The sequence below is a fragment of the Trachurus trachurus genome, assembly GCF_905171665.1.
Source record: "Trachurus trachurus genome assembly, chromosome: 6".
Classification (NCBI taxonomy): domain Eukaryota; kingdom Metazoa; phylum Chordata; class Actinopteri; order Carangiformes; family Carangidae; genus Trachurus; species Trachurus trachurus.
In genome coordinates this window covers 12,601,409-12,625,066 of record NC_139897.1, presented here as the reverse complement: position 1 = coordinate 12,625,066, position 23,658 = coordinate 12,601,409, and the positions used below count along the sequence as shown (strand labels likewise).

General features: G+C 41.1%; 4 protein-coding genes across 4 annotated transcripts; 1 reads left to right on the top strand and 3 right to left on the bottom strand.

Annotated features, from left to right (window-relative positions):
- Window positions 1-118: 118 nt before the first annotated feature.
- rpl4 (ribosomal protein L4) lies at window positions 119-3,673 on the bottom strand. The gene is made up of 10 exons (XM_083973072.1): window positions 3,625-3,673; window positions 2,710-2,881; window positions 2,486-2,592; window positions 2,110-2,248; window positions 1,706-1,830; window positions 1,321-1,450; window positions 936-1,092; window positions 644-727; window positions 334-454; window positions 119-247 (listed from the first exon to the last, which is right to left on the bottom strand). Exons 1-10 carry the CDS (start codon window positions 3,625-3,627, stop codon window positions 176-178), a joined length of 1,110 nt encoding a protein of 369 aa, XP_083829198.1. The 5' UTR covers window positions 3,628-3,673; the 3' UTR covers window positions 119-175.
- A 482-nt stretch (window positions 3,674-4,155) lies between these two features.
- Window positions 4,156-9,052, top strand: zwilch (zwilch kinetochore protein; the record flags this gene model as incomplete). Its single annotated transcript, XM_083973517.1, has 18 exons — window positions 4,156-4,313; window positions 4,458-4,500; window positions 4,824-4,916; window positions 5,649-5,797; window positions 5,907-6,097; window positions 6,210-6,289; window positions 6,367-6,522; window positions 6,670-6,741; window positions 6,829-6,922; window positions 7,009-7,061; window positions 7,166-7,268; window positions 7,365-7,444; window positions 7,552-7,708; window positions 7,819-7,847; window positions 7,929-8,065; window positions 8,175-8,270; window positions 8,764-8,879; window positions 8,970-9,052. Exons 1-18 carry the CDS (start codon window positions 4,264-4,266, stop codon window positions 9,050-9,052), a joined length of 1,782 nt encoding a protein of 593 aa, XP_083829643.1. The 5' UTR covers window positions 4,156-4,263.
- A 606-nt stretch (window positions 9,053-9,658) lies between these two features.
- On the bottom strand, window positions 9,659-13,749 carry lctlb (lactase-like b; the record flags this gene model as incomplete). The annotated part of the gene is made up of 14 exons (XM_083973715.1): window positions 9,659-9,774; window positions 9,961-10,005; window positions 10,952-11,015; window positions 11,198-11,397; window positions 11,503-11,629; window positions 11,724-12,001; window positions 12,095-12,256; window positions 12,361-12,415; window positions 12,524-12,619; window positions 12,728-12,856; window positions 12,963-13,072; window positions 13,167-13,254; window positions 13,346-13,506; window positions 13,623-13,749. 14 exons carry the CDS (start codon window positions 13,747-13,749, stop codon window positions 9,659-9,661), a joined length of 1,758 nt encoding a protein of 585 aa, XP_083829841.1.
- Window positions 13,750-16,262: 2,513 nt separating this feature from the next.
- On the bottom strand, window positions 16,263-18,091 carry snapc5 (small nuclear RNA activating complex, polypeptide 5). Its single transcript, XM_083973289.1, has 4 exons — window positions 17,945-18,091; window positions 17,484-17,606; window positions 17,312-17,392; window positions 16,263-16,908 (listed from the first exon to the last, which is right to left on the bottom strand). The coding sequence occupies exons 2-4, from the start codon at window positions 17,571-17,573 to the stop codon at window positions 16,717-16,719; spliced, it is 363 nt and encodes a 120-aa protein (XP_083829415.1). The 5' UTR covers window positions 17,574-17,606; window positions 17,945-18,091; the 3' UTR covers window positions 16,263-16,716.
- Between the last annotated feature and the right edge of the window lie 5,567 nt (window positions 18,092-23,658).

The window sequence follows — 23,658 nt, the reverse complement described above, 5'->3', positions numbered from 1 at the left end:
CTGTGTGCTTCACACTCCTTTTTACCCTCATGTCCTTTCAGCACCACCAGATTGAATCTTTGTTATCTAATGTGCAATAGTCTTGTGAATTAAAATTTTCAATGACATGTCTGACTCATTATACTTGAAACCATTCTTTTTTATTGTCACTGAACTCCAGTCCTTATGTATAAATTTATGCCTTGGGCTTGGCTGGTGCTCCCTTCTTTCCAGGCTTCTTCTTGGGTTTCAGCATCTTAGCCTTGATCTATGAAGAGAACAAACAAACTTTTTAAAATCACTGACAATTGTCCACAATCTTTTGCTTCTAGTTTGAATTGTTGCAGTTCTCACCGATGGGTCATGCTGGAGGATGGCATGACGTCTTGCCGTCTTGGCATATGGGTTCAGTTTGAGCATTATCCTCAAGTTCTTCAGAGGATTCTTCTTCAGTACTCTGCGGTTGATCTTCTTGCTGTAATGACAATATAATCCAGTTTTAACAAATTTGAACTGCTAAAAACAGAAATACTTGTAAATTATGCTTTCGTGTTGCTCAGGACTTCCATATAATCAGGATTCAGAAACACGGACCTGAAGTGGAACATCATCATAGCTGACCTAACATAACAAACTTCATCAACTTAAAATGAGCAGCGCTTACTTAGGTGCACGAAGAGATTTCTGGATCTCCTCACTCTTGAGAATCCTGCTCAGGTCTGTGTTGGTCATCTTGTGCATTGGCAGGCTGAAATAAAAAGACATGAAGCATGTAGTTAATATACAGTTATAATGACATAACCGGAAACTGAGCTGTCCTGTGATGTTTAGACTCAGAACTTCGATAAATATCACATAGATTCAAAAACACGGACCTGAAGTGGAAGCTCATCACTGCAATATCATCAGTACCGGTGTCACTTGTGCAACAGAGTGGGTGCTTCTTAAATACTCACTTGTAGTCGACCTTCAGGGAGGCAGATTTACGCCAGGTGCCGTACAGCTCATCCAGCTTGCGGAAAGCGCTCTCGGTCCAGATGCAGAAGCGTCCAACATGACCACCAGGGGCGAGCCTCAGGAGGTTCAGTTTGTTCACGTTCTGCAGAGTGATGCCTGCATCAAACAGCAAAAGCAATCAAACCTTTACACAACTTCACAATATGCATTATATGCAATGTCAAAAGACTGTCACTGTCCACATCACATTTTCATCCTGTAAGTCTCATTGCTGCTGCATATCAAGTACATATGATGTTGATTTTACAATGTAAAGGAATTTTAATATAATGCCACGCCTCCGTTTACACAACAGCAATTCTACGTTTAAACACGACAACCCACCTGGGATATTTCTGAAGGCTTTGGTGACGCCAGCATCTTGGTTGTAGATGATGCATGGTCCTTTGCGTTGGATTCTGCGACGGTTCCTCATCTTACCCTTACCAGCACGCATGCGCTGAGAGGCGTAGACCTGGGAATAACATTTACAATGTTAGTCCCACAGAACCAAACATTTTAGCAAAACGGGCAGCAACTAGAAAATAAACAAGTGATTTACCAAATAATTTGCACATACTTGTGAGTTAGACAAGTGAAATAAGCTCAAATTACTCCCAAAACTGGGGACTTTAAGTATACAAAAGAGCAACAATTTCTACACTGTTACTTAAAGCAAAACTTTTTTATTTTGTTCCCGTTCTGCCAAACAATGGTTGAACTCAATTACCTTCTTGATGTCATTCCAGGCCTTGAGCTTCTTCAGCAGGAGCACAGCCTCCTTGGTCTTCTTGTAGCCCTCAACTTTGTCATCAACCACCAGTGGGACCTCAGGGATTTCCTCAATACGGTGTCCTAACATATGCAATCATATGTAAACTTAAGATGTACACAAAAGACTTGACATGATTTTGGGAGATTCAAGTGTTACTAGTGCTTGCTCAGATTTAAAGACTCATCAATACCATGTGACAGCTTAATGACAGCAGGCAACCGTCACTGTTCACCGGCTCAGACGCAAATTACACCATCATAGCAAGTTAAGTATACTTCACCATTTAGAATAGTTTTTTGGTGGCTCTTCTAATTATGCCCATTACATTGCACTACAAAATATGGATTATTGGATCTTACCTTTGGACATCACAAGTGCAGGAATGGCTGAGGCAGCAAGGGCGGAGCAGATGGCATAGCGCTTCTGGGTCGTGTTGATCCTGCGGTGCCAGCGGCGCCAAGTCTTGGTTGGGGCAAACATGCGACCTCCACGACACATCTAGGTCAGAGTCAAGGTGGACAACTGCAGAGGAACGTCTAATAGTGGAGTATCAAATCTGCTCAGACTCAATGTTCGTCAATCAACTGTGCCAGCATATGACAGTAGGCATCTGTCACTGATCACAGAGTCGGACGCAAATTACACCATCACAGCAAATCTTGCACTTTAGGTAATACATAGCATTGTTAAATGGAGACTCAAGTTGAAAAGCAGCATTTACAATCAAAAGGATACGTTTCCAAAAGCACCCTGGCCAGAGCGATGAGTACCACCACCCCTCACACGAGGGATACGGGCCACAGCTCTTCCTGTACCCCAGGACTCAGCACTGGTCTGGTGACCTGAAAAACACATTGTACATCATATGTCATTTCCTTATTACAGCAAGTCAGAGCTAGAGATAAATGTGGGTGGAAGCACTGTCAACATCACAGCTCAAGACTGGCATGTGCACTCACCTGCCAGTTCGCTGACTGCATAGGGCTGGCGGCTGTTCTTGCGCATGTTGGTGTGCACAAAATTCACAACATCAGGGCGAATTGGGGCCTTGAACACAGCAGGCATGACAACATTTTTGCCTGATGATTCGCCTTTCTCGGAATACACCGAGATCAGAGGTCGGGCACAGGCCTGTGAAGGGAAATGAAAGGTGCTCAGACAGCTGCATGATGGTGGATTTGTGATGCTTATCCTGTAAGATCATATAGCTTCTTTAAACGCCTCGCTTCAAATAACGTGTTATGAGAGGGCCATCGTGCCTATCGACGTGTGTGGGCAAAGTCTCTAAACGTTGCCAACATTAAATCCTCCTGAGGAAACGCTAAGGATTAATTATCACTATTTAAATTCAGACACCTCGCAATTAACGCCCATGCTTGAAGTTACTGCATGGCCTCTGAAGTAACGCATGTTTTGCCAAAACCACTGGTAAGTCTGCGTCTGTTGGCCTTAGCTTAGCTCGGCTCTGCTAACGTGGCCTAGCAAGCTAACCGTAAAATTGACTCGTCCTCTCATTCAAAATTACGGTAGCCATTTTAAAAAGGGATGAGGAGCCTATGTCGTTACGGGGGTTTTCAACATGAAATCTGCTACAGACGCATTAACAACACGCGACATATCTTAGCTGCCGATTAGTGAGTATTTGCCACCGAGGCGACGACACACGTGTAACTGCTGAACTGAGGCTGCTCATCCAAAATGGCTCCTCGTGTTAGCTCCGCTAGCCGGGAGCTCTTTTGACTCACTACTCCGGTAAACGTAAATTTTATCTTCCCAGAAACATAAGACGCGGCCACGATTGTTCAGAACGAACTAATAGACAACTCTCGTGTGTTTCCTAGCATATTACCAAAGATATGGATGTCATTTCTCACCATTTTCGTAAATATTTTTTCGGCTCGCCGGGAACCACGCTCCTGACGGTATGGCGGCCACAGTAAAAAGGAAGTTGGCGAAGCAGCTTGAATGTTTTATGCATCCGCCCAGGAGCATACTACTTCCGTCCAGATCGTTATTACAACAATACGTTTGTTTATAATAGAAAAAGACAGCAAAAATAACATATATCGGCGTAAAAACTATTCAGTTACTAGTTTCAGGCAAATTCCCCGAACTAAACACAACACTATTAAAATTACTTGCCATGGCGGGGACTATTTCTTCACTCCATGTTGGCGAAGAATACGCGTAAAGACCGAACTACTTTCTAAATATTTTTTATTCAATTTATTTTTTGTTTTCTTACACTTTCTTACACTTGTTTGCTCGTATGTATACACCACCATATATGACTTCCCCCCCCCCCCCCCCCCCCCCTATTTTATATATTTATTTTATTTTATTTAAAACTTATGACGACAGAACGGTAACCTGTGACCTCATGACGTCGATATTTAAGTGAGCGCGGGTCCGTCAAAACGTCAACAGTAGCAGAGAAAAACTTGTTAACTTCTTTTCTCTTTGTCGTCTACACAGTTGGCTCTGTAACATAACATCCACTGTACGATTGTGCGATGGGTTTAAAGACGATATCACGAGCTAAGGAGTTTTTCAATGTTCTTCGGTGAGTTTCGACTATATCATGTTAATTTCTTTGTCCTTTTGGCTAACGTTAACGTGAAATTACTGATAGAAACTTAGCAAGCTCAACCATGACATATCTTGCTCAGTTAATTTGTTGGATAATTTGTGCTGTGTTGTGCCACAGATCGCTTCAAGAAGGAGAAAGCAACGATACATGCACATACGAGGTAAGTCTATTTTGTCTAATGTAAAACCTGCATCAGTTTGTATAACTAATAAGCTACTAACGTACAGTATGGAGCTGTCCGTGTGTTTGATGTCAAGAAATGTACTAGCGAGTTTTACATATGTTTTAAAAGCAACAGTCAAACTTTAATTCACTCCAGAAAAAATAAGAAGTTAAATGACGTAACTTTGTGCTCAAGGATATTGTGAAAGAAATCTTTCTCTTATGATTCTTATATCAAATGATTGATCAACAAAATAATCCATGATGAAAATAAACCATAATTTCATCTCCAATTCTGATATGGCATCTGCTTGATTACAGGAGGACATCCAAATATTAAAGACAAATGGAGACAGAATCGGTGTGGTGAACATGTATTGTGGCAACCAGCCGGTCTTCATCTGTCAAAAAGCTGTGAGTAATGTAAATGCTGTGACTGAATATAAACATAACGGGGTGTCTTAAGAAACTAGACACACATGACAGGGAAATGTGTAAACTAGCATGAGGATCTTATCTTGTATTTTAGACATCTATGGTTTTGCATGGTTATTATTCCGATGCATCACCAATTGCTTAAGATTTTTTTGACATGCTATAGTATACTCAACGAGCCCTGTATTTCTGTTCGGTTCTCACCATTCTGTATTACAAGCCACGCACCACTACCAAAGCAACAGATGTAACTTAATAAATAAAATACAAAAGCTCTTTTCAGTCTTTTCAAGCCCCTCACTAATGCTTCCCACTGGACCATGCTTGCCCCTCCCTACCTGTCTGACCTCCTCCACGTTGCCATGCCCTCCCGCACTCTCAGATCCTCCTCCTCCTCCATCCACCTGACTGTCCCACCTGCCCGTCCGCTCTGCTCCCCGTCTCTGGAACAGCCTACCACCAGAACTCAGGAACACTACCTCACTCCCTCACTTCAAATCCCAACTGAAAACCCATCTGTTCAAGACCGCCTTTTCCCTTTGACCTCATTTGCACTGTGTTGTTGTTTATTAACCCGATTTGATAATTTTGTTTTTTATTATTGTTTGTGTTGCGCTGTTTTTAACAAATGTACGGTGTCCTTGAGTGTTTAGAAAGCCGCCTATAAATAAAATGTATTATTATTATTATTTTATCTCTGGATTTCACAAGGTGCCAAAAATAAATGAACCTGATGATGATCAACGAATAGCTGAGTATTCAAACTGTGCTGGTGATGATGCTGATGCTGATGGCGATGCTGATGCCAGTGTACTCAAGACAGAACTGGGACCACAGCCACTCACACTGATGAAAGCAAGGTAGGCAGCACCAAGAAGCTTATTTTTTCATTCAAGTGCAGCAAATGCTGGTAGTTAAGCTATGTAGTTGACATATTATGATGCAGTATTTTCTCTCTCTCTTTTATAGGCAGTTGCTGTCTTGGTACACATTATCTCAAAATGCTAATGTGGACACTGTGGACAACAACCCTGCCTTACACCCCCTGTGGGTACGATGTGACATGTCTGATCCTGCTAGAACAACCTGGTTTGGGGCTGAAACAGTCTGCATGGGCAACAAAGTATCTGGTGTAAAATTATACTCAGTTACCTGCAAAGGTGCAGCTCAAATACTTCATACCTATTTGAATTTTAAATGTATATAATATATGATCATGAATTCCTGTGTGCTTTTGTACATTTTGTTATATTCCAATTTCAATGTTTCTAGGATCATCAGTGGACAAAAAATCTATCCTAACCTTAGATGATCTTAAACAAGAGCACAAGAAAAGGCATCACCCATCCTCGGTAAGTTAGTGTGCATCCTCTCTTTAATGTCGGTATGAATGAATATGCCTTCACTTACCAACTGCCTGCGCTTCCAGATGGTGATAAAAGGCAGTGCCAGGTTCAACTTGTTTGGCTCCACTGTTGTTGAAAACACCATGATTGAGTCACAGAGTTCTGTGACAGTGGATTTCAAATGGAGTCACGTGGAGAGTATCCTTGAAACCCCACCCCTGTCTTCTACAGCCACACTGGTAAGTTTCAGTTTCACATCCAGCAGTCTCCTGAAAAATCATATAAGACATAATCACAGTGCAGTTGTTGTTCAGCAAGAGAAAATAACCTTCATCATTTTGCACAAATTGTGATTCTTGCTGTGCTTTATATTTGTTCAATTGCAGAATATCAAAGTTGCAAGTGGAGATATGAGAAGCCCATTGTTCGAGATGTACAGGGAGCTAGAGTTTCTTCAGGTTTGTGTCCCATGGTAATCTGAGACGAACGACCCTGAGCATTAACACAAATAAACAAGTAATTATATCAGATTCCTGTTATGTCAGACTCTTGCTGATGGCTTGAAAACTGGTGAGACTGAATGGATGGAACCTTTGGAAAGCACGTCGCCTGTGGATCTCACCAAGGCCTACCTCGAAGGTTTCAGTTCTGTTTCACAAATGTACCTTGTCTGTGACTTACCAGTTGCTATTCAGTTAATGAAGAGGATTATTTTCTTCTTTCAGACCTTCAAAACACTGCAAAGACACCACAGGACCAGGCCGCAAAAACGGCTGAGGTATGCTCGTCTTAAAAGCAAGAGATGGTCTAAATTAAAAGATGTAGTACATGTGGTAGCTTCCCAGCTTCTTTATCTTCTCTCCATATTTTTTTTTTTTAAAGAACTCAAAGGTGAAGTCTGACGCAGAAACTCCCATTTTCAACTCTCTCTTGGAACGAGGCGATTTGGATTTTGTGGAACAGTTGTGGGTTCGCATGAGAAAGAGTGCGTCCTATTCTATACATTTTTATTTTAAGTTTTATTTGATGTTACATTATAATAAAGCAATGACAAAATGTTCTTAAATCTTTTCCATCACAGGTGTGACTTCATATCAAGACATTAGAGACTGCCTGAAACTGGTCACTGAAGCGCTGAGATACGGAAACATCAAACCCTGGGTATGGGATGATGGAGCTTCTCAAAAGAGATGATCGCTAAGAAAAGAAGTTTGGTGTGTGTTAAAATTTTTTTTTTGTTTTGCTTTGTTTTATGTCACTTCCTCTAGATTCACAGAGATAGCAGTAGCACCCTCAGCAAGCTCATCCTGCAGTCCTACCACCAGCAGATCGATCACGTGTCTCTCACAGGCGTCACCCCTATCCAGATGCTGCTAGAGATGGGTGTGGACAAGTTGAGGAAGGATTACATTAACTATCTCATTGGTAACCACTGACTTATCATTCTGAATCCCTCTGCTCTTCTGTTGTTTCCAAATTGATTATTACCACACTGCATGTGATGTGAATAATTAAATATATTGTTTTTTCCTCAGGTGAAGAACTGACAACCCTAAACCACTTGGTAAGTTTAAGACCAGTTTGCTTTGAGCTATTTTCAAATGACTCTCGGCAAAATATTGAGTTTTAATGCTTTCCTCCTCAGGATTACTACGTGAGTACAGAGGTTGATCTACAGGAGCAAGTGATCCGACTCAGGAAACTGCACCATCTGCTGGAGATAATTGTGACTTGCAGCACATTCCTGGCTTTGCCCTACGACCGGCTCTTCCTTCTCACACAGTAAATGAACTCAGCTTCTTCTTGTGATGTTTGTGTGTGAACTGTTTCCATCGATGGTGTTAAAGTAGACCAACTAGATGTCTTTTTTCCCCCCTTTCCTTTCTCATAGGTTGTGTTTGCAGCACTACAAAACATACCCATACAATGAAGAACATGAATTCAAACTCCAAATAAAACCCGCCCTGATCAGCCATTTCTACCAGAAGTAAGGCATACAACCATTTGCATGCATACTGCTTTATTTTGTTCAAAGAAATTTCTAAAGGAAATTGTGAGATTTGTCCACTCAGTCATGTTGTAAAACAAACTAGTGATTTTTTTCAGCTGTGATAGTGTCAAAGTGTGGAATAGAAATAAGAATTTCTGTGATTGGATTTCACACCCCATTCAAACGTGTTTCTACTTTTTAATTTTACTTAAGAAGCAAGTCCAGTTGTCCACAGTGTTCAGGTGTGCTCATGAGATTGGTTGTGCTCAGGCCGGAGCACATCTTCTCTCACACTGTTTTCTAATGTCACTGCCTGCATCCAAATACAGCATTAGAGATTCAAGCCCACTATATCTTCAGTGGGTTTTTATTATGAATTCACCACGATATTGAGCGGTGCCTTCTTATAATCAGGTCACAGAATGTGTATTTTAGAGCCAGCTACAAAATGTTAACATGGGCCATCTGTACAACATCTGTAATGTTCCAGAGAGCAGCCATTTCTGTGGGGAGTGGAGGTGTCGAGTGGCCACGGTCCTCGTGAGGTCAGGACATCCTTACAGCTCAGTGACAAACCACTGGTTGATCATGTCATCTTTGAAACAGGTGATCTTCATACACTTCCACAAATATGCAAGCCATGTATTTCCCTAGTTGAGCGCATCTTAATTTTATTTTATTTTTTTCTGTTTCTAGATTATACAAATGAAACGGTGAATGGGGACAGCGAAGATCCCGCTTTCTGCTCCACGTTGGTGTGCTGCAGTCTTACTTACTGACTTACTTTGCATGGAATTACACAGAACACAACTGAACATAAGGAGATGTTTATTTTATAGATGTAATTTTTCCATCAGTAATTAACATGTATTCAAATACCGAATAGAATATACTGCATCACAAAACCTACAATGAGCACTAGAGGGTTTTCTGTTAATATACTATAGCTTTCTCTTTGTGTATATTCTGTGACCCTGTCTGGGGTTTCCTATCCATATCTTTACTATCATATTACATCGTATTGCTTACTTTTTATATTTTAAATAGCAGATGGCATTGTTATTTCTGAGCAACTCCTGGTTTAAACCAAATAAAAACACAAAATCAAGTAGATCATAAGGTCTGTTTGCAATGGTAGTATTCCACAGCAATATTTTAATAAGAAAAAGCTAAATTGTTGCAGGGCTGTACTTATGTCACAATTGTAGGCTCAACCAATATTTTTATGGCAAACACTGTTTACACGTCAAATTAAGTAAATCAGTACTTCTTTAGAAATTCAGTTCAAATAAAGTATTTATGTTCACACATAAGCCATGAAAGAATATGAGTGTTTGCGTGTCTTTGTGTATGTGTGGGGATGTTATTGTAAACATGCACACTTTCTAGTTCCGCCTCCGCAGCAGGAACATTAGGAAGATGGCACTGAGCAAAATAGAGAGGGTGCACACAGTGGGAACAACGATCTCAGTAACCATCTCCATGTGGCTGGTCAAAGGGTCTGCAAAGCACACACACATACACACACACATTAACAACTCACTAGGATTATTGTGTAGTTCAGACAGTGATTATGAAGCGTGTAATAATGCTCAAGCACAGCACTCAAAGGGTTAATATTGTTTCTCCCCCCCCTAAATCAAATCATCTTTTATCTGATTTATAGTGAGCATGAGTGATTCCTTACCATGTATAAGTCTTAGAATATTGGCAGCAGTACTCCGCTGTTCCTCTAATAAAGAAAGAGAAATGACTCAGAGTTGATTAACGGCACTTTAACCCTTTGAGAACTGCATGCAGCTGCTGGGGGATATCGCAGAAAGCAGCATTAATGCCACAGCCGGATAACTTGGAAAAAAAGTAAAATAAAATTCATCTGAAATGTTTTTTACTGTTAGCATGAGTCCAAAAGCTCATGATGAGATGTTTCCTACAGTCAATTAATATTTATCAGAAGCAGTTTCACAGGTGCCATTATTATTGTTGTCTGGTTAAATTTAGAGTTCTGCTTTCTGAAACCCCCTGTGGGCAGAAATTCACTCATCAGCTTTACGTTTACTGAGTTTTTGTTGTCGAAGCTGCTGTGAAATCAAAAGGGCCGTTGTAGGTGGCAAATGAGATTCAGGCACACTGGTAAAACTTGGAGTTAAGTGAGGTAGTTGGCTGCACACTCTTTAGAAGGAGCACAAGCTCATTTTAAATGCACGTGTTAGTGTTAAACTGCAGAGGCCTACACTGTGTTAGTCATATTTCAAACCACAAAATCACAAAGCAACACAAATGAGAAGTGACATTAAAGAAAGACATATACCATTAAGTTCTAAACTTCATCATGCACTGGCCAAACCTTTGCCATTTCTGCATGTTCCTTGGATTTTCTTCTAGCTGGAGGGGCAAACAAAGAAGATACCTCAGATACTACTCTGTTGGAGATTTTGTTCATTCTGGTTGATATTTACAGCCTTCTTATTTAACTAAGAATTTGTCCATGTGTTTTCTGTGGTGCCTAAAGAACAGCGACACATATTCAAGTCAAATTATAATTTATAGATCTACTGCAGTAAATTCTGATGGCAGGTTTTTGATATTTAGGGCAGAATCTTTATTTGTTTACCCCAGCTAGTTGTTCACCTCTGAACTCTGGTAAACAAAGTCAGGGATGTTTGAGATGAACTAACCTGCTGCTAGGAGCTGGTTGCTAGAAGAACAGGTCTCGATCGCCTTCCTCCTCCAGTTCTCAACCTGTGAGGGTTTACAATGCAGTTATATCATTATTTACTTAATTTGTTATACAGTACTAACAACTACTTGATTGTCTTTATTTCAGAGAAAATTTGTTAATCTGCATTTTGAATGTTAAGGGTAAAGATGCTTCAAAGAAGAAGGACTGAAAGTCGGTCCACGCACCACCCAATATCTCTCACCTCTCTCTGATTGGGAAATCCATTGGAGGTGATGACGCGCTTGTAAAACTGAACAGAAGCTTTGGGATAGCGAGGCTTGTTTTTGTTCCTGAAGTCCACATAGTACAAGCCAAACCTCTCAGAGTAGCCTTCATCCCACTCAAATTTGTCTAGCAGGGACCATGCGGTGTAGCCCTTCACATTGACTCCATCTTTGATCGCTGCGTTACACCATGGCGGGAACACACAGACTTTAGATTAGTCACCAGGTCAGACTGATACACTTTGTTTTGATTTTGCTATACCGTATGCATGAGCTCATTCACCTTTTAGCATCTCATTGATGTAGTCTTTATAGTACTGTATCCTCCAGTCATCGCATAGCTCTGTGCATAACATCTTCTCAGAGACTCCATTCTCAGTCACATAAATCATTGGGTTTCCATACTGAGTCTGACAAAGGAACCAATCAGAATGATGTACAGTCAATTTTTCATGCAATTGCATAGAAGATACAACTAGCCTACTGGCAATCCTTTTCCGTTACCTTGACAAAATTGAGCAGACGTCTGAAACCCCAGGGCACAGAGTAGAGCCACTCTGACCCGGGGTCAGGCCACCGTGGGTCGACCAGCTCGGCCAGATCGCGGTCACTGAAGTAGCTGCTGCTGCTGCGGGTTGATGGGTTGTTCTTTTGGGTGATGTAGCGGGTGGTGAAATGGCCGATGCCGAGGAAGTCACAGGTCCCTTTGATGTAGCTCTTCTCTTGGGGAGAAAACGTAGGCAGTCGAGATGTCCCCAGGCCCTGCTGGACACTCTTTCTCCCTGCATACACAGTCACAACAACCAGCCGTTTAGCTAACTCAACAATGACTAATATTGCTCAACTGATTGACTGCTCGTTGCATTTCAACCTACCAATGAAGTCTTTCATTACTTGAGGGTAGTCTCCATGAAAGACGGGTGTGGCAAACCAGCCCAGGTAGAATTGGACATATCTCTCAGCTGCTTCAATGTCTTTCTGGTTGCTGATGTCCACAGGCTCTCCCCAATCACCGGACAGAGAGATGCCAACCATACCTGCAGATATTCACAGCAGCTGTCAACACTCAAACAGACGCTACAGTTCAGAGGCATATGCTGAATTAAATCAGTGCTACTTTCAGAGCTGCTATTGAGATTACCTTTTTGTTTTGCCCTCCATTGCGTGTCATACGTGTGCCAAACTTTAGCATGTGCCTATAAAAAAAAATATTTTTATAAATTGCATATATATTATATATAGTTCAGTTTAAAGTTGCTAAGTTGCTTTTGAAACTATAATAGAACACAGTTGTATTCTCATACCTTGATTATGTGGTGGGCAGCTCTGTACGCCCCTGTTCCCCTCAGCCTGAGTCCAGGAGCATGCTCACCCGTCTCATAGCCTTCAACTGCCACAGACTGTAGTGGAGAACAGTATTGGGTAAATACATGTTTTCCCAAGTTCAATGATTAAAAAAGAAGAAGTAAATTCACATATCACAAGGTGGGTGTTTATTTTGAGCCTACCCATGGATTGTTGAAGGTGATCCAATACTTGATGCGATTACCAAATCTCTCAAAGCACAGGTTGGCAAACTCATTGAAATGGTTCACCATGCTTATATTCTGCCATCCACCATATTTTTCTTGTAAAACCTAGAAAAGCAGAGGGTTAAATAATACTAGTTTTGAAGGATAGTTGGCTACTATAATTGAAAACCACTGCAGTTAAAGTTGGTGGTCATAAGTATTTTGGACCAACCTGGGGAAGATCCCAGTGATACAGAGTGGCGATGGGCGTGATCTTATTCTCCAGCAGATGGTCGATCAGTTCGTCATAGTACTGTATTCCTTTCTCATTTATATGGTCAGCTGAGGATGGTGATAAAAATGTAGATACAGTTCAGATTTAGAAATTAGCAGACAGTTGCACATGAGTGGACTTCGGTCAACAACAGTTACTCACACTTTATGCCAGTGGGGATGAGTCTCGGCCAGGAGATGGAGAAGCGATAGTGGTTGAGCTTCAGCTCCTTCATCAAAGAAACATCATCCTGTGCAACAAACACACACACAGTGGATAGAAATATTTTATACATTTCTCCATATCTCTCAGGCAACCACCACACATGATGATCACCCCACCTTGACTCTGTAGTAGCCCTCACAGGAAGAATCCCCAGTTTCATTTTGTTGGATTTTGCCTTTCTTATGGCTGAACACATCCCAGATGCTCAGTCCTTTTCCATCTTTGTCCCAGGCTCCTTCTGTTTGATAGGCTGAACTGCCGGCACCCCACGAAAATCCTGATGAATACAACATTGGCAACAACCATTCAATTCTGACCAGCTCCTAATGATTATAATTAAAATATCCTGCGTCTACTCCACTGCAAAAAACCAAAACGAAACAAAAAAAGTACCAGCTGGAAAAGTGCCATAATAGAAGGAGCCGTGGTCGTTCTTTGTCCAGTCGAAGTCCTCAGCCGCAGACAGACACAGCACCAACATAAACACATGGCACACACTGAATGCACAGCGGGGCATCATGGTACTCCTGAACCTGCAGCTCAGTCCCTGTCTGGTTCTACTCCAGTCACTGACGCCTGCACATAGACAAGAGACAAGACAAGAGTAATGAGTATGGGTTGTTGTAGCCAGAACCACACATCCTTACATCTCCCTTCTCTATAAATTATATGTAATAGTACAAGGGACAATTTTTTTTTTATTAAATATGATCACAGTATACACTCTGGAAGCATCCACTGTGATGCACAGTGGGGGTCCCATGTCCCTAATGCAGAGCCAAATACCCCTATTCAAACTCAATGGAGTGTAAGCTCATCTTGCTGAGGCAGTCAGAACCCATACAAACTGTGGTTTCACCTCTGTAAGCAAAGTTGATGTTGGAGAGGTTGATATATTTACGGTGCACAACAGATTAATCTTTCCATGCATATAGATTCAGTGTAAACTGGAACACGTCATAACCCCATTATTTGACCATACAGTATATTATATGCAAAATGAATGCTACATGTTGCATTGTTAATCTACCAGTGGAAAATACTCATAGTTCTTTGCAAATAATTTCCATTTTATTGCATATTTGCATTACATTTTTACTCTTATCATCCTAAAAAAAAAAAAAAAACTGATATGGTTGTAATGCATTTGATTTATCATAGCATGCAAAACTGAAGACACTATACTATGATCATTTCAAGCTTTAAATCAGAAATATATCAATAAATTTCAAATGTGCCTGAAATTGTGAATACTAATTGAACTATTCATTTCTGTTCAAGTCTGTTTTTCCCCTACATAATTTTCTTTCATTTGCATCTTTTTCAGTATTATTCCATCTACAAATATTTATCTTAAATCACTCATGCAAAAAGGGAAAATAATTATAATACATTTTTTATTCACATCAGCAAATGTACAGAATAAAAGTCCAATCGGCAACATACCTTAAGAAGAATTCATTTGCAACAGGTGTGTGCTGAGCCCAGGTCCCTGGGTGACTGAGAGCTCTCCTGGCATAGCAGACCATGTAGAAAGCTGTATATATCTATTGGTGGAGTCTCTATTGTATGTTGCCTGGTGGAGCACCACCCTTCTCCAGAGCTGTCCCTGCTGTCAGTGTGAAAGCTGCCCTCTTTGTGAGGCTCACTGTATTGTTTTAGATGTTTAGAAAATGCTGAATGGTTTGTGAGTGGAAAGTGTTTGCACTGCATTACCCATTCGCCTGGGTCAAGTCAGGACAATTTAATGTAGGTATAACCTTAATTGAGAAACAAGATGTATTCTCTTATTGTCCGTAAACACTCATCATATGTGACAAACATTACTGCATGTTTGGAAACATGCTCGTGCAATACTAAAATTTAGTTTCAAAACACTTTATCTGTCCCAAGCAAGTTTTCAAGGTGCAGGGAATCTGTGTTTTGGCAATATTTGTGTGTGTGTGTGATCTTCTTCATAGTATTTTCATATATATAGTTAGTAAAGACACCACTGAGTCACCAAATATGAGTCTGTCATCAGAGACAGTTACCAACTACTGGTACCTCTCTGCAGCATTTCAACACTTGACATGAAGGATTGTTGGAAGATTGTCTGTGTTTTGGTGAGATAAGAGTTTCTTTAGGTCTGGATGCACTGAAATCTAAAGAAAAAGACCTGTGACACAGTTGTCAGGTTATTACACGATGGGCTTACCTAACTGCTCAGCACATTTTACAGTTATGATTGTGATTTTTTTTTTAATATTTACTTGTCTGCATACCGATTGGGATGTTTGGACATTTACAACTTTTTTCTGAGGTCTGTTAGTGCGTAATTCATCTGATGAGATGATTATGACAGAAGAGAAGTCAACAAAAGTGATATTACATGTGGGTATTTTTCTGTACAGAGCTCAAAATGTTTATACGTTCACACAAATTCATACATTTTCCATCATCACCTCTCAAAGGCTTACACCCAAACTACTGTGGATGGCCCAGTTACATTCCCAATAATTTTGACAGTTTTAATTGTGTTGTGATGTTTATGTCCTAGTCAACAGGGCTTTAGGCCTATGAAAATGGGAGGATGTTAGAAATCATTCACCTAGGACCTAGGAAGAGCTGGAATAGTCTTAAAACTTCAAAATTCATTTGCACATTATGATAATGTTCCTCTACTGGTCCTTTAGTTTTATTCACTTTGATCTTTTCAAAAAGATGAAGACTCAGCTGAAACTGTGAGCACTCAGGTGACCTGTTAGAAAGTCAGGCAGTAAAAATCCAATTCCTTTAATGAAGGAAGGATTTACTGTATTGGTGTGGCACACTCTGATATTCTCTGCATGGATAAAGGAGGGTCTATGTTGGTATTCATCCTCAAGATAACTGGATTCTACACCAGCTCACACATCACCATAATTACATTTATCTATCTTCATCTAAAGGCTTATCCTGCCTGTTTCCGCTCACCAAATCTGTTTCTTTCTTCAAGTGTTGCACAAAGAAAAAACCTTTTTATATACCTTGAACCATATGCAAAACATTTTATTTTGTGCTTACAATTATCAGTTCTTACATAGTGCATACACACTATATTCTTATATGGCCCAGCCATACATTTTCATACTATCAGACACATCTCAAAATGTAATTCTCACGTCAACTTCTGCTCAGTTTATCTTCAAAATGCACAATATATGTAGTAAGCTAGAAGTACCTAATAACACTGTCTTACTGCATTTCAGTGAGATATATCTCACAAAATTTGACACACGAACTCTAACATAGTCTCAAATCCTGCTGACAGGCCTTAATTCAGGCAAAGGAGAGGATACTGGTAGCACCACACGTCATCACACTATAACTGCTACTAACCCCATCTAAATAAATTAAACTTCATAAGTGATAGTACAAAACAGGTGAAGAAATAAACAGCTGTCCTTTTACATGTGGTTCTTCTCCGGTGGTGCAAACATAGAAGCCCAATGAAACGCTGAGAATCTCAGTAATCATCCTCCTCCTCCTCCTCCTCAGGCACAAATCTGAGATCATCTTCATCCGCTTCTTCGTCATCCTCATCTTCCTCCTCATCGTCGTCTTCCTCCTCCTCCTCCTCCATATCATAATCTACAGCGGCATTCAGTAGCAGTTTGGTTTGATTGATCTCACTCTCATCGTCAAGGTTAACATGAACCTGAAACAATGACAGTGAATGAGAAAACATAAACAAAAATTAAACCTTGTAGGCTAAATCTAAGTAGGAGGCCCTACATGAAATATTAGTTATAGTTAGTAGAATAAAAAACAACCTAGCTACGGTAAGTGCCATTTCTTTCACTTAGTCGTTACTTAAATATGCAAATCTTAGTTTAACAGTACACTGAGGTTTCTGAAGCCACAGGATGCTACAGGACACTGTAACATCTCTAGCACAAACATCTAATTCTATAAAATGAACAACCTCATAAAAACAACTTGAGTGTGATAACCAGCAAACACAAGCAAAGCTTCAGCTGAGATATCTTATGAAAGATTGTGAGCTTCCAACATTTAGCAGTGTTGTTCCCTCGTGTTTTCTCTGGTATATAATCCCTTACCTCAGTTTCAGGGGAGAGGCGTTGAGAGGCTCCTTCTTCTGTTTGAGCATTAATGATGGATCTCAAGGCTCCCTCTTCGAACTGAAACACAAAATGAGCACAAGAGTATATATTAGCCACAAGTATCACACACCTGTACACAAACGCAGCCTTGTTCTGCAGCCTGACTCACCTTCAACCTGTTCAGTTGGTCTTGTAGCATCACTTTGATTTTGAGGAGAGTCTCCTCTTCCTTCTTCAGCTCCTGCAGACGGCTGTGCATCTTTACTGGTGCCGCTGTAGTCAGACCATTCCTCTGATAATCAAACATACATCAGCAATCAATGATACAGTGTTATGTCAAATTGTATTTGGACTTTGTTTCCTTTATAAGCCATACTGCATCTTGTTTTCATTATGACAAAGAACCAAATCTGCTTATAGATGTGAATGTATCATGTGTTTAAAATCCAACCGGCGTTAATTCTTCAATGCAATACTGCGTCAATTTTTTTTAAATATATAAATCGGTAAGCAGACTGTGCTGTTACTGCTAGCTGGATGCTAAGGAAAACAATTTGGCTGAATAGCGGAACCGCAAAAATGACAATTAATTTCCACAAATGTAAGAGTAAAGTCCAGTTTGACTGTTACCTCTGTATATAAATCCTGCCTAGTGTTGCATATCGACGTCGACAGCGGGAATACACACGATAACGTGCCACTGAACGCCTTTATTTTGGATTTAGCTGTTGTGCTACAGTAGAAGCTACAAGCTGAAGTTTGGTTCCTGTGCTCATGCCGTCATATCCGGGAGTATTAGTGTATCTTCATGACTATCGGAATTAAAATATAAAATAAATAAAACAATTTTAGATAAATGCAAGGGATTTAGGATAGGTTAAAAGTTGCTATAAATTCGGATTATGTATTTGTTTCAGACATTGTTGTAACAAGGAGCAGCTGTAACGAGCAGCTGTGCATTTCGGTAGCAGCAGAAAGAGGACGTAACGAGGGGTCCCTGAATGCAGCACTGACGTCGGCGGACCGTTGATTCTGGCGACATCGTGTGGTTAAACGGCGGCAGCTGCTTCACCTGAAGTGAACAAAAAAGAAAAGAAAAAAACATAGTTTGACCGAGTTTGACCCGTTTTTCAACCAAATGCGGTTTTGAACGGTAAGAAAACCTGGCCGTGTTTCTGATGTACACCAGTTTACTTCCAATGAATGGTAAAATTAGAATTTGTTAACAAACCACAGCAGCTCTTTCATGTGACGACGATACCTTATTGTCAGCAGTTTGAGCAGGTGTAGCTAACTTAGCTATTAATCATATAATTCCTCCCCACTCGTTTATCAATGGCCTCCTCCTTTTCAAAGGTTTGAAGTGGCAGGTGCCAACTTTACGGCACTAGGAAGCCTAATTTGTAACAAATGTAGTTCATGGTGTTAGTCTCCCTCATAAAACATAAGGGTCACAGTATTGGAAGGCAAATAGGCCTTAAACCCGAGGTAGGCTGTGTTTGCTACTTCAGACAGTGTGTGCAGGGTGTAACTGAGCTCATGTGCAAGGTGTGAATTTGTCTTTCATGCTGGCGTAACTTCAAGAATTGGGTTTATTTTATGGTTAGAACGACTGGAGGCAAGTGTTGCAAACATATTTTTTAAAGGAAACTTGTGACCGTATCTGTGGGAGCTTTAAGAGTTTTCATGCACGTGGAGGAAAAAGCCAAAAAGGGATCGTGCATGCTTCATTTGTCCGTGACTGAGCAGCCCTCTGTTTATCCAGGTATCTGACCTGCCCCATTATCAATTATTGTGCAGTCTTGCACACTACCTGCAGAGCATTCCTCTTTTCCCCAAAACCTTGTTACACTGAAAGGGAGCAGGCGACGTAGATAGAAGAATTCAGTGAAAATTTAAATAAATCACAGATGGAACTCATTGATGTGAACAAGATCTGAAACGGCTCTTAATCAGTCTTCAAAAAATGTTAGAAGAGCCCATTAGGTTCTTTATAGGATTCCTTGACTAAGTCCATCCAGATGTGTGCATTGATAATCACAGCACCCAGGCACGACTGGAGACTAACAATGGAGGCCTACCAAAAGGAGAGAGACATACCTGTCTGTGCTCACACACGTGAAAACAGCACTTTCCTCAGATTTCCTAAATCAGATCCCTTCTATTGGTGTAAGACCTTAATTACAACAGTACATGTCATTACTCTGTTGAAATATCAGGACCCTTGAAATTATGTTGATGCACCTGATCCTACAAACAAGAGATTTGTAAATTTATGTGCCCATCCTTTTGGTGAATATGCATGGTTTTGGTTGGTACACCTATGCTATTCTACATGATTTATATTGATACTGCAATACTGTTTTTTCCCCTTGTTTCAATGCTTAAGACTAAATCACTAAAATCACTAGTCATCACATAAAAATATGTTTCTTTTCCATGTTTCCGGATTTGTTTTTGTTTTGTTAAACGTTTTGCTTTCCTTTGTAAAGGACCTTGTAACACTGTAGTACTACTATATAAAATTCATTATTGTTATCATTACCTGTGACCCACACTGCTATCTTGACCCTTGTGTCTATAATTTCACTTTGTAAAAATACTGTGTTGTTTTTGTTTCTGGTGAGAAACAGGGGGTGTCCAGCACATGGCAGTGCAGTGGCGGAAGACCCAGTCCGAGATATTCCACAGCAACGCAGGTTTCGCAGAGGGCCGAGAAGATGTCCTTGTGCTTCTGATACAGGTTTGATACCAAGCATTACTGTCAATACAAGTGTTTCTGATTTAACCAGGCATGTGCTGATGTTTAATTACCACAGTACATCTATTTTTTTAATCAATTTATTGCAGTATACTCTTTAGTATTATGTCAGAATAATTTAAGAAATTAACTCCATAGTGATGTCCAAGACAAATGATTTTACAAAGAAATAGAGATGTGTTGTGTACTGTATACTGCATACAGTATGTTATGTTTTATTGTAAAACATATTTAATGAAGAAGATGGATTCAAATGCTTCCAGAAAAAAGTATATGGCATGTAAATGTAAATATTTTTGACTGCTTTTAAACAGATGTTTACATTTTCCAATACAAGGCCTTGGTGTAGACAATAATTGATGTCTTTACTGATGGAAACGTGCAAGGGGAATAGTTCAGTCCAACACCCAATTTGTGCTGGTCAAGTCATAGATTAGCTGCCTGTTGTTCCTTACAGCATTGTGCATTCGGTGTGTTGTGGTATGTGACCATGTACCAAAACATTAATGTTTTGAGAGCCAAATTGCAAAGGAAGCCTTGGGAGGCTGAAACCAGAGCTGTACATCAGCGTAGTGGAGACCTCGAGGATTTGGGGGTCAGACGAAAAGGTGCTCCGAGGCCTGCGCCCCACTATCACAGCTGCCAGCCTCCCAGCACAGACAGGAGAGGCCCCACTCTGGCACGACGGTTTTACTTGAAGCTGGTTTCAGCAGCTTGGAGGTGGCTAATACTGAACAGTTATCACTCTGCTTCTTGAGAGCCACAGTTGCTTTCTTCTTGTCATCACACAGACTCTGTTGCTGCTACATTGCAATTTTGCCCCAGTCAAAGCTCTCCTTGGCAGGGCTTGAGCCTAGTGCTGAGGCCTGGTGGCAGCTGAGGCCGCGGCTCAGTCGCCCTGCGTGCCGCTGTGAGAGGTGGTCTGCTATGCTTGTGCAGCGTTTGAAAGTGCTCCCACTGTCTGTGGAATGCACTGCTAGGCGTGTTGGACGAGGGGCCTCCCAAAAGGGAGAGGAGGGAAGGGGGCGGGGACCACAGAGAGAGAAGAGGGGGGTGACCTTTGAACAGTGCCGTCAGGAAGTTATGACTCAATTTTCATTTGGGCCAGTAAAACAGAGAGCAAGAGCACGGAAATAGTGGAGAGATGAAAGATGGAGAAGGGGAGAGGGAGTGAAGATGATGATACAGATTGTAAGGTGAGGGCCAGAGAGATAAGATTGTAACAGAGCACTGAGGGGTTTGTGAGGTTGATGGGGTTGGTGAGACACTGGGGAGTCATGGGTTCTTGTGCAGTGACAGCTGAGGAAAACCAGATCATGGCCAGCATTTCTTATCATTAGTCTCAAGTTCAGAAATGAGCCACCCAGTCTGACAGAGTCTTACTCCGAAAGCCGATTGTGTGTCACAAAGTTGGACACGTTCTAAGCTATCTGACTGTCATGTGCTATAGGTCAGGCCGTCTGTAGAAGGTGAAGGGAAAGGTGGGGGTGGCAGCTCCAGGATGTTCCCTCTCAAGCGTTACAGTGATGTGGACAGGAGCCTCGGGCGCCTATGAAAGGAAAGGGCTCATGTGGAGATGCCGGAGCCTTTGTTTCCAAGGAACTACCTCAACCTTTACATTTCCTGTCCTGAACTCCCACACACACACGGCTGTGCAAATTGGCACGCACACACAGTGGGACAAATGTATTGGAGCGCATTCATTGTAATCAGCACAATCGTCTGCACGTACACACAGCCAGAAAGATATAGATGCATATTTTGGTGGTGAACAAGTGCATATGTAAGAGTTCTGTGTCATGCGTGCAAAAAATATTCCTATAGACTATCACACCCCTGCATGCCTCATACTGCCAAAAACAGGAAATATATGTTTTTTTAATGTTATGTTATCATTGTAGTCAGTAGAAATGATCCACATGCGAGTGAAGATGTAAGTAAAGGTCTGACGTGCCTTTGTTCTTGGCACATGAAACGTCTCACACTAATCATGTCGAAGTCAGATGCTTAATCCCAGTGGGCATAGTGTGACTGGATCTCAGAGGATGATTGATAACAGTGTTAATCACCAGATTACCGACAGCAATATGGTATGATCCACAGCGTGGTTTTTGTCTTTCAACACTTGGATGTTTACGTGTGTGTATTTAGGCGTACAGCTAGGTGCCCGCTGCAGCTGTGATGCCATCCTCATTTTTCAAGTGAGTGTAGTAAAAGTCAAGCATTGCTCAGCTACAAAACCTGATCATTGTTGTTGTCAGCACCGCACGATCTGCAGCACTTACATTCAAGGAGACACTCTTGATTCAGTGCCCTCTTCATGAAACTCTGAATGAAGCCTTTTTATCCCATGTTCATATTTGATTTCTGCCCGCTTGTATGGCTTTTGTTTGGCTTCTGTAGTTAAAAACGACTGTCCAGTGAGAGAGTGGATTCAGGCAAGCTGGGAAGTTTGTGCAAAAATGCAGAAAGTGAAAAAGCAGAGTGGTTCTGGTTCTCAGAAGTATGTCGGATGCATGGAAAACTGAAAAGTGGCTAAAAGCTCTGGCACATCCTCGATGTAAGGCAGTCCAATGCAACCACAGTAAAAGGCTGTTGATTTAGCTCGGGCTAAATGGAGTGAGCTTCTTTATGTTGCGACCCAGGGAATGCCTCAGATCACAGCATGAGGTTTGGGCCCTGATACGATGTGGTCAGGTCAGGGATGGCAGGAGGGAGTTTGGGACCAGGACTGAGGAGAACGCTTCTGTCACAGCTGAAATTTGTAACTAATTGACCACCCATACACAGCATTCCTGCTCCTCCGGCCTTTCTCTGGAGACCGACAAACCAACCCAGAATTCAAGAATACCTCCACCAGACCAGGCCGACTGACTACAGTGTTAATTACATTTTCCTGTTTCTTCTCTTTCTCTCTCTCCCTCGGTCTTTCCTTCTTTCTCTTTCTTCTGCTCACTCTCTTGCTTTCTGAGCCTGGTGTATTGGTCTGTGTGTGTAGTCATCTCCCTTGGTACCCTAAGTTAAACATCCTTGTAATGTCAGAGCAGCCAGAGGGAAATTCGCTGTGTTTACCTTTCTTCTGTTGTTTCATTCATTTCGTAATGATTCTTAATTAGCAAATCTGCAGGCTCATTTTCCACTCTTGGTGAACCTTTTCGATCTCAAATATCTCCACATGCCAGCGAACAAAATATTGCGAAAGATGTTTTAAACTATCATGCTCAGTACATTTCTCCCCCCAAAAAAAGCACATATTAAGGGAACATTATCAAAAACGTTGATATATGTTATAAGTTGTAGAAAGAAAAATGAATATCGATAGATGTTACAATTATTGGCTCTTCTCAGATATCAGTACAAGTATTTGCCTCCTGAAGCAGTTGAGCTGTAGTAAAACCTGCAGTTTCCAACTGAACAAAAGCATCAGTCAAGTCTTGAAATGTTCCTCTTTAGATAATTTCTCCAATATTTGCTCCAGTAGGGATTACTGTAGTCCATTTCCTTGTCACCTAAATGTTAATGTTATGTTTCAAGTATCAATTCGCTCCATGTGTATGTAATGAGGTGATGTCAGCAGTCAGCT

Coding starts and splice junctions, on each gene's coding strand:
- rpl4 (XM_083973072.1), bottom strand. Junction 2,249..2,485: donor GCCAGGGTGCTTTTGGAAAC/GTATCCTTTTGA, acceptor ACTCTGACCTAG/ATGTGTCGTGGAGGTCGCAT. Junction 455..643: donor AAATCTCTTCGTGCACCTAA/GTAAGCGCTGCT, acceptor TTGTCATTACAG/CAAGAAGATCAACCGCAGAG.
- snapc5 (XM_083973289.1), bottom strand. CDS start 17,573: ATGCACAGCCGTCTGCAGGAGCTGAAGAAGGAAGAGGAGACTCTCCTC. Junction 17,393..17,483: donor ACCAACTGAACAGGTTGAAG/GTGAGTCAGGCT, acceptor TTTGTGTTTCAG/TTCGAAGAGGGAGCCTTGAG. Junction 16,909..17,311: donor GCCTCTCCCCTGAAACTGAG/GTAAGGGATTAT, acceptor TCATTGTTTCAG/GTTCATGTTAACCTTGACGA.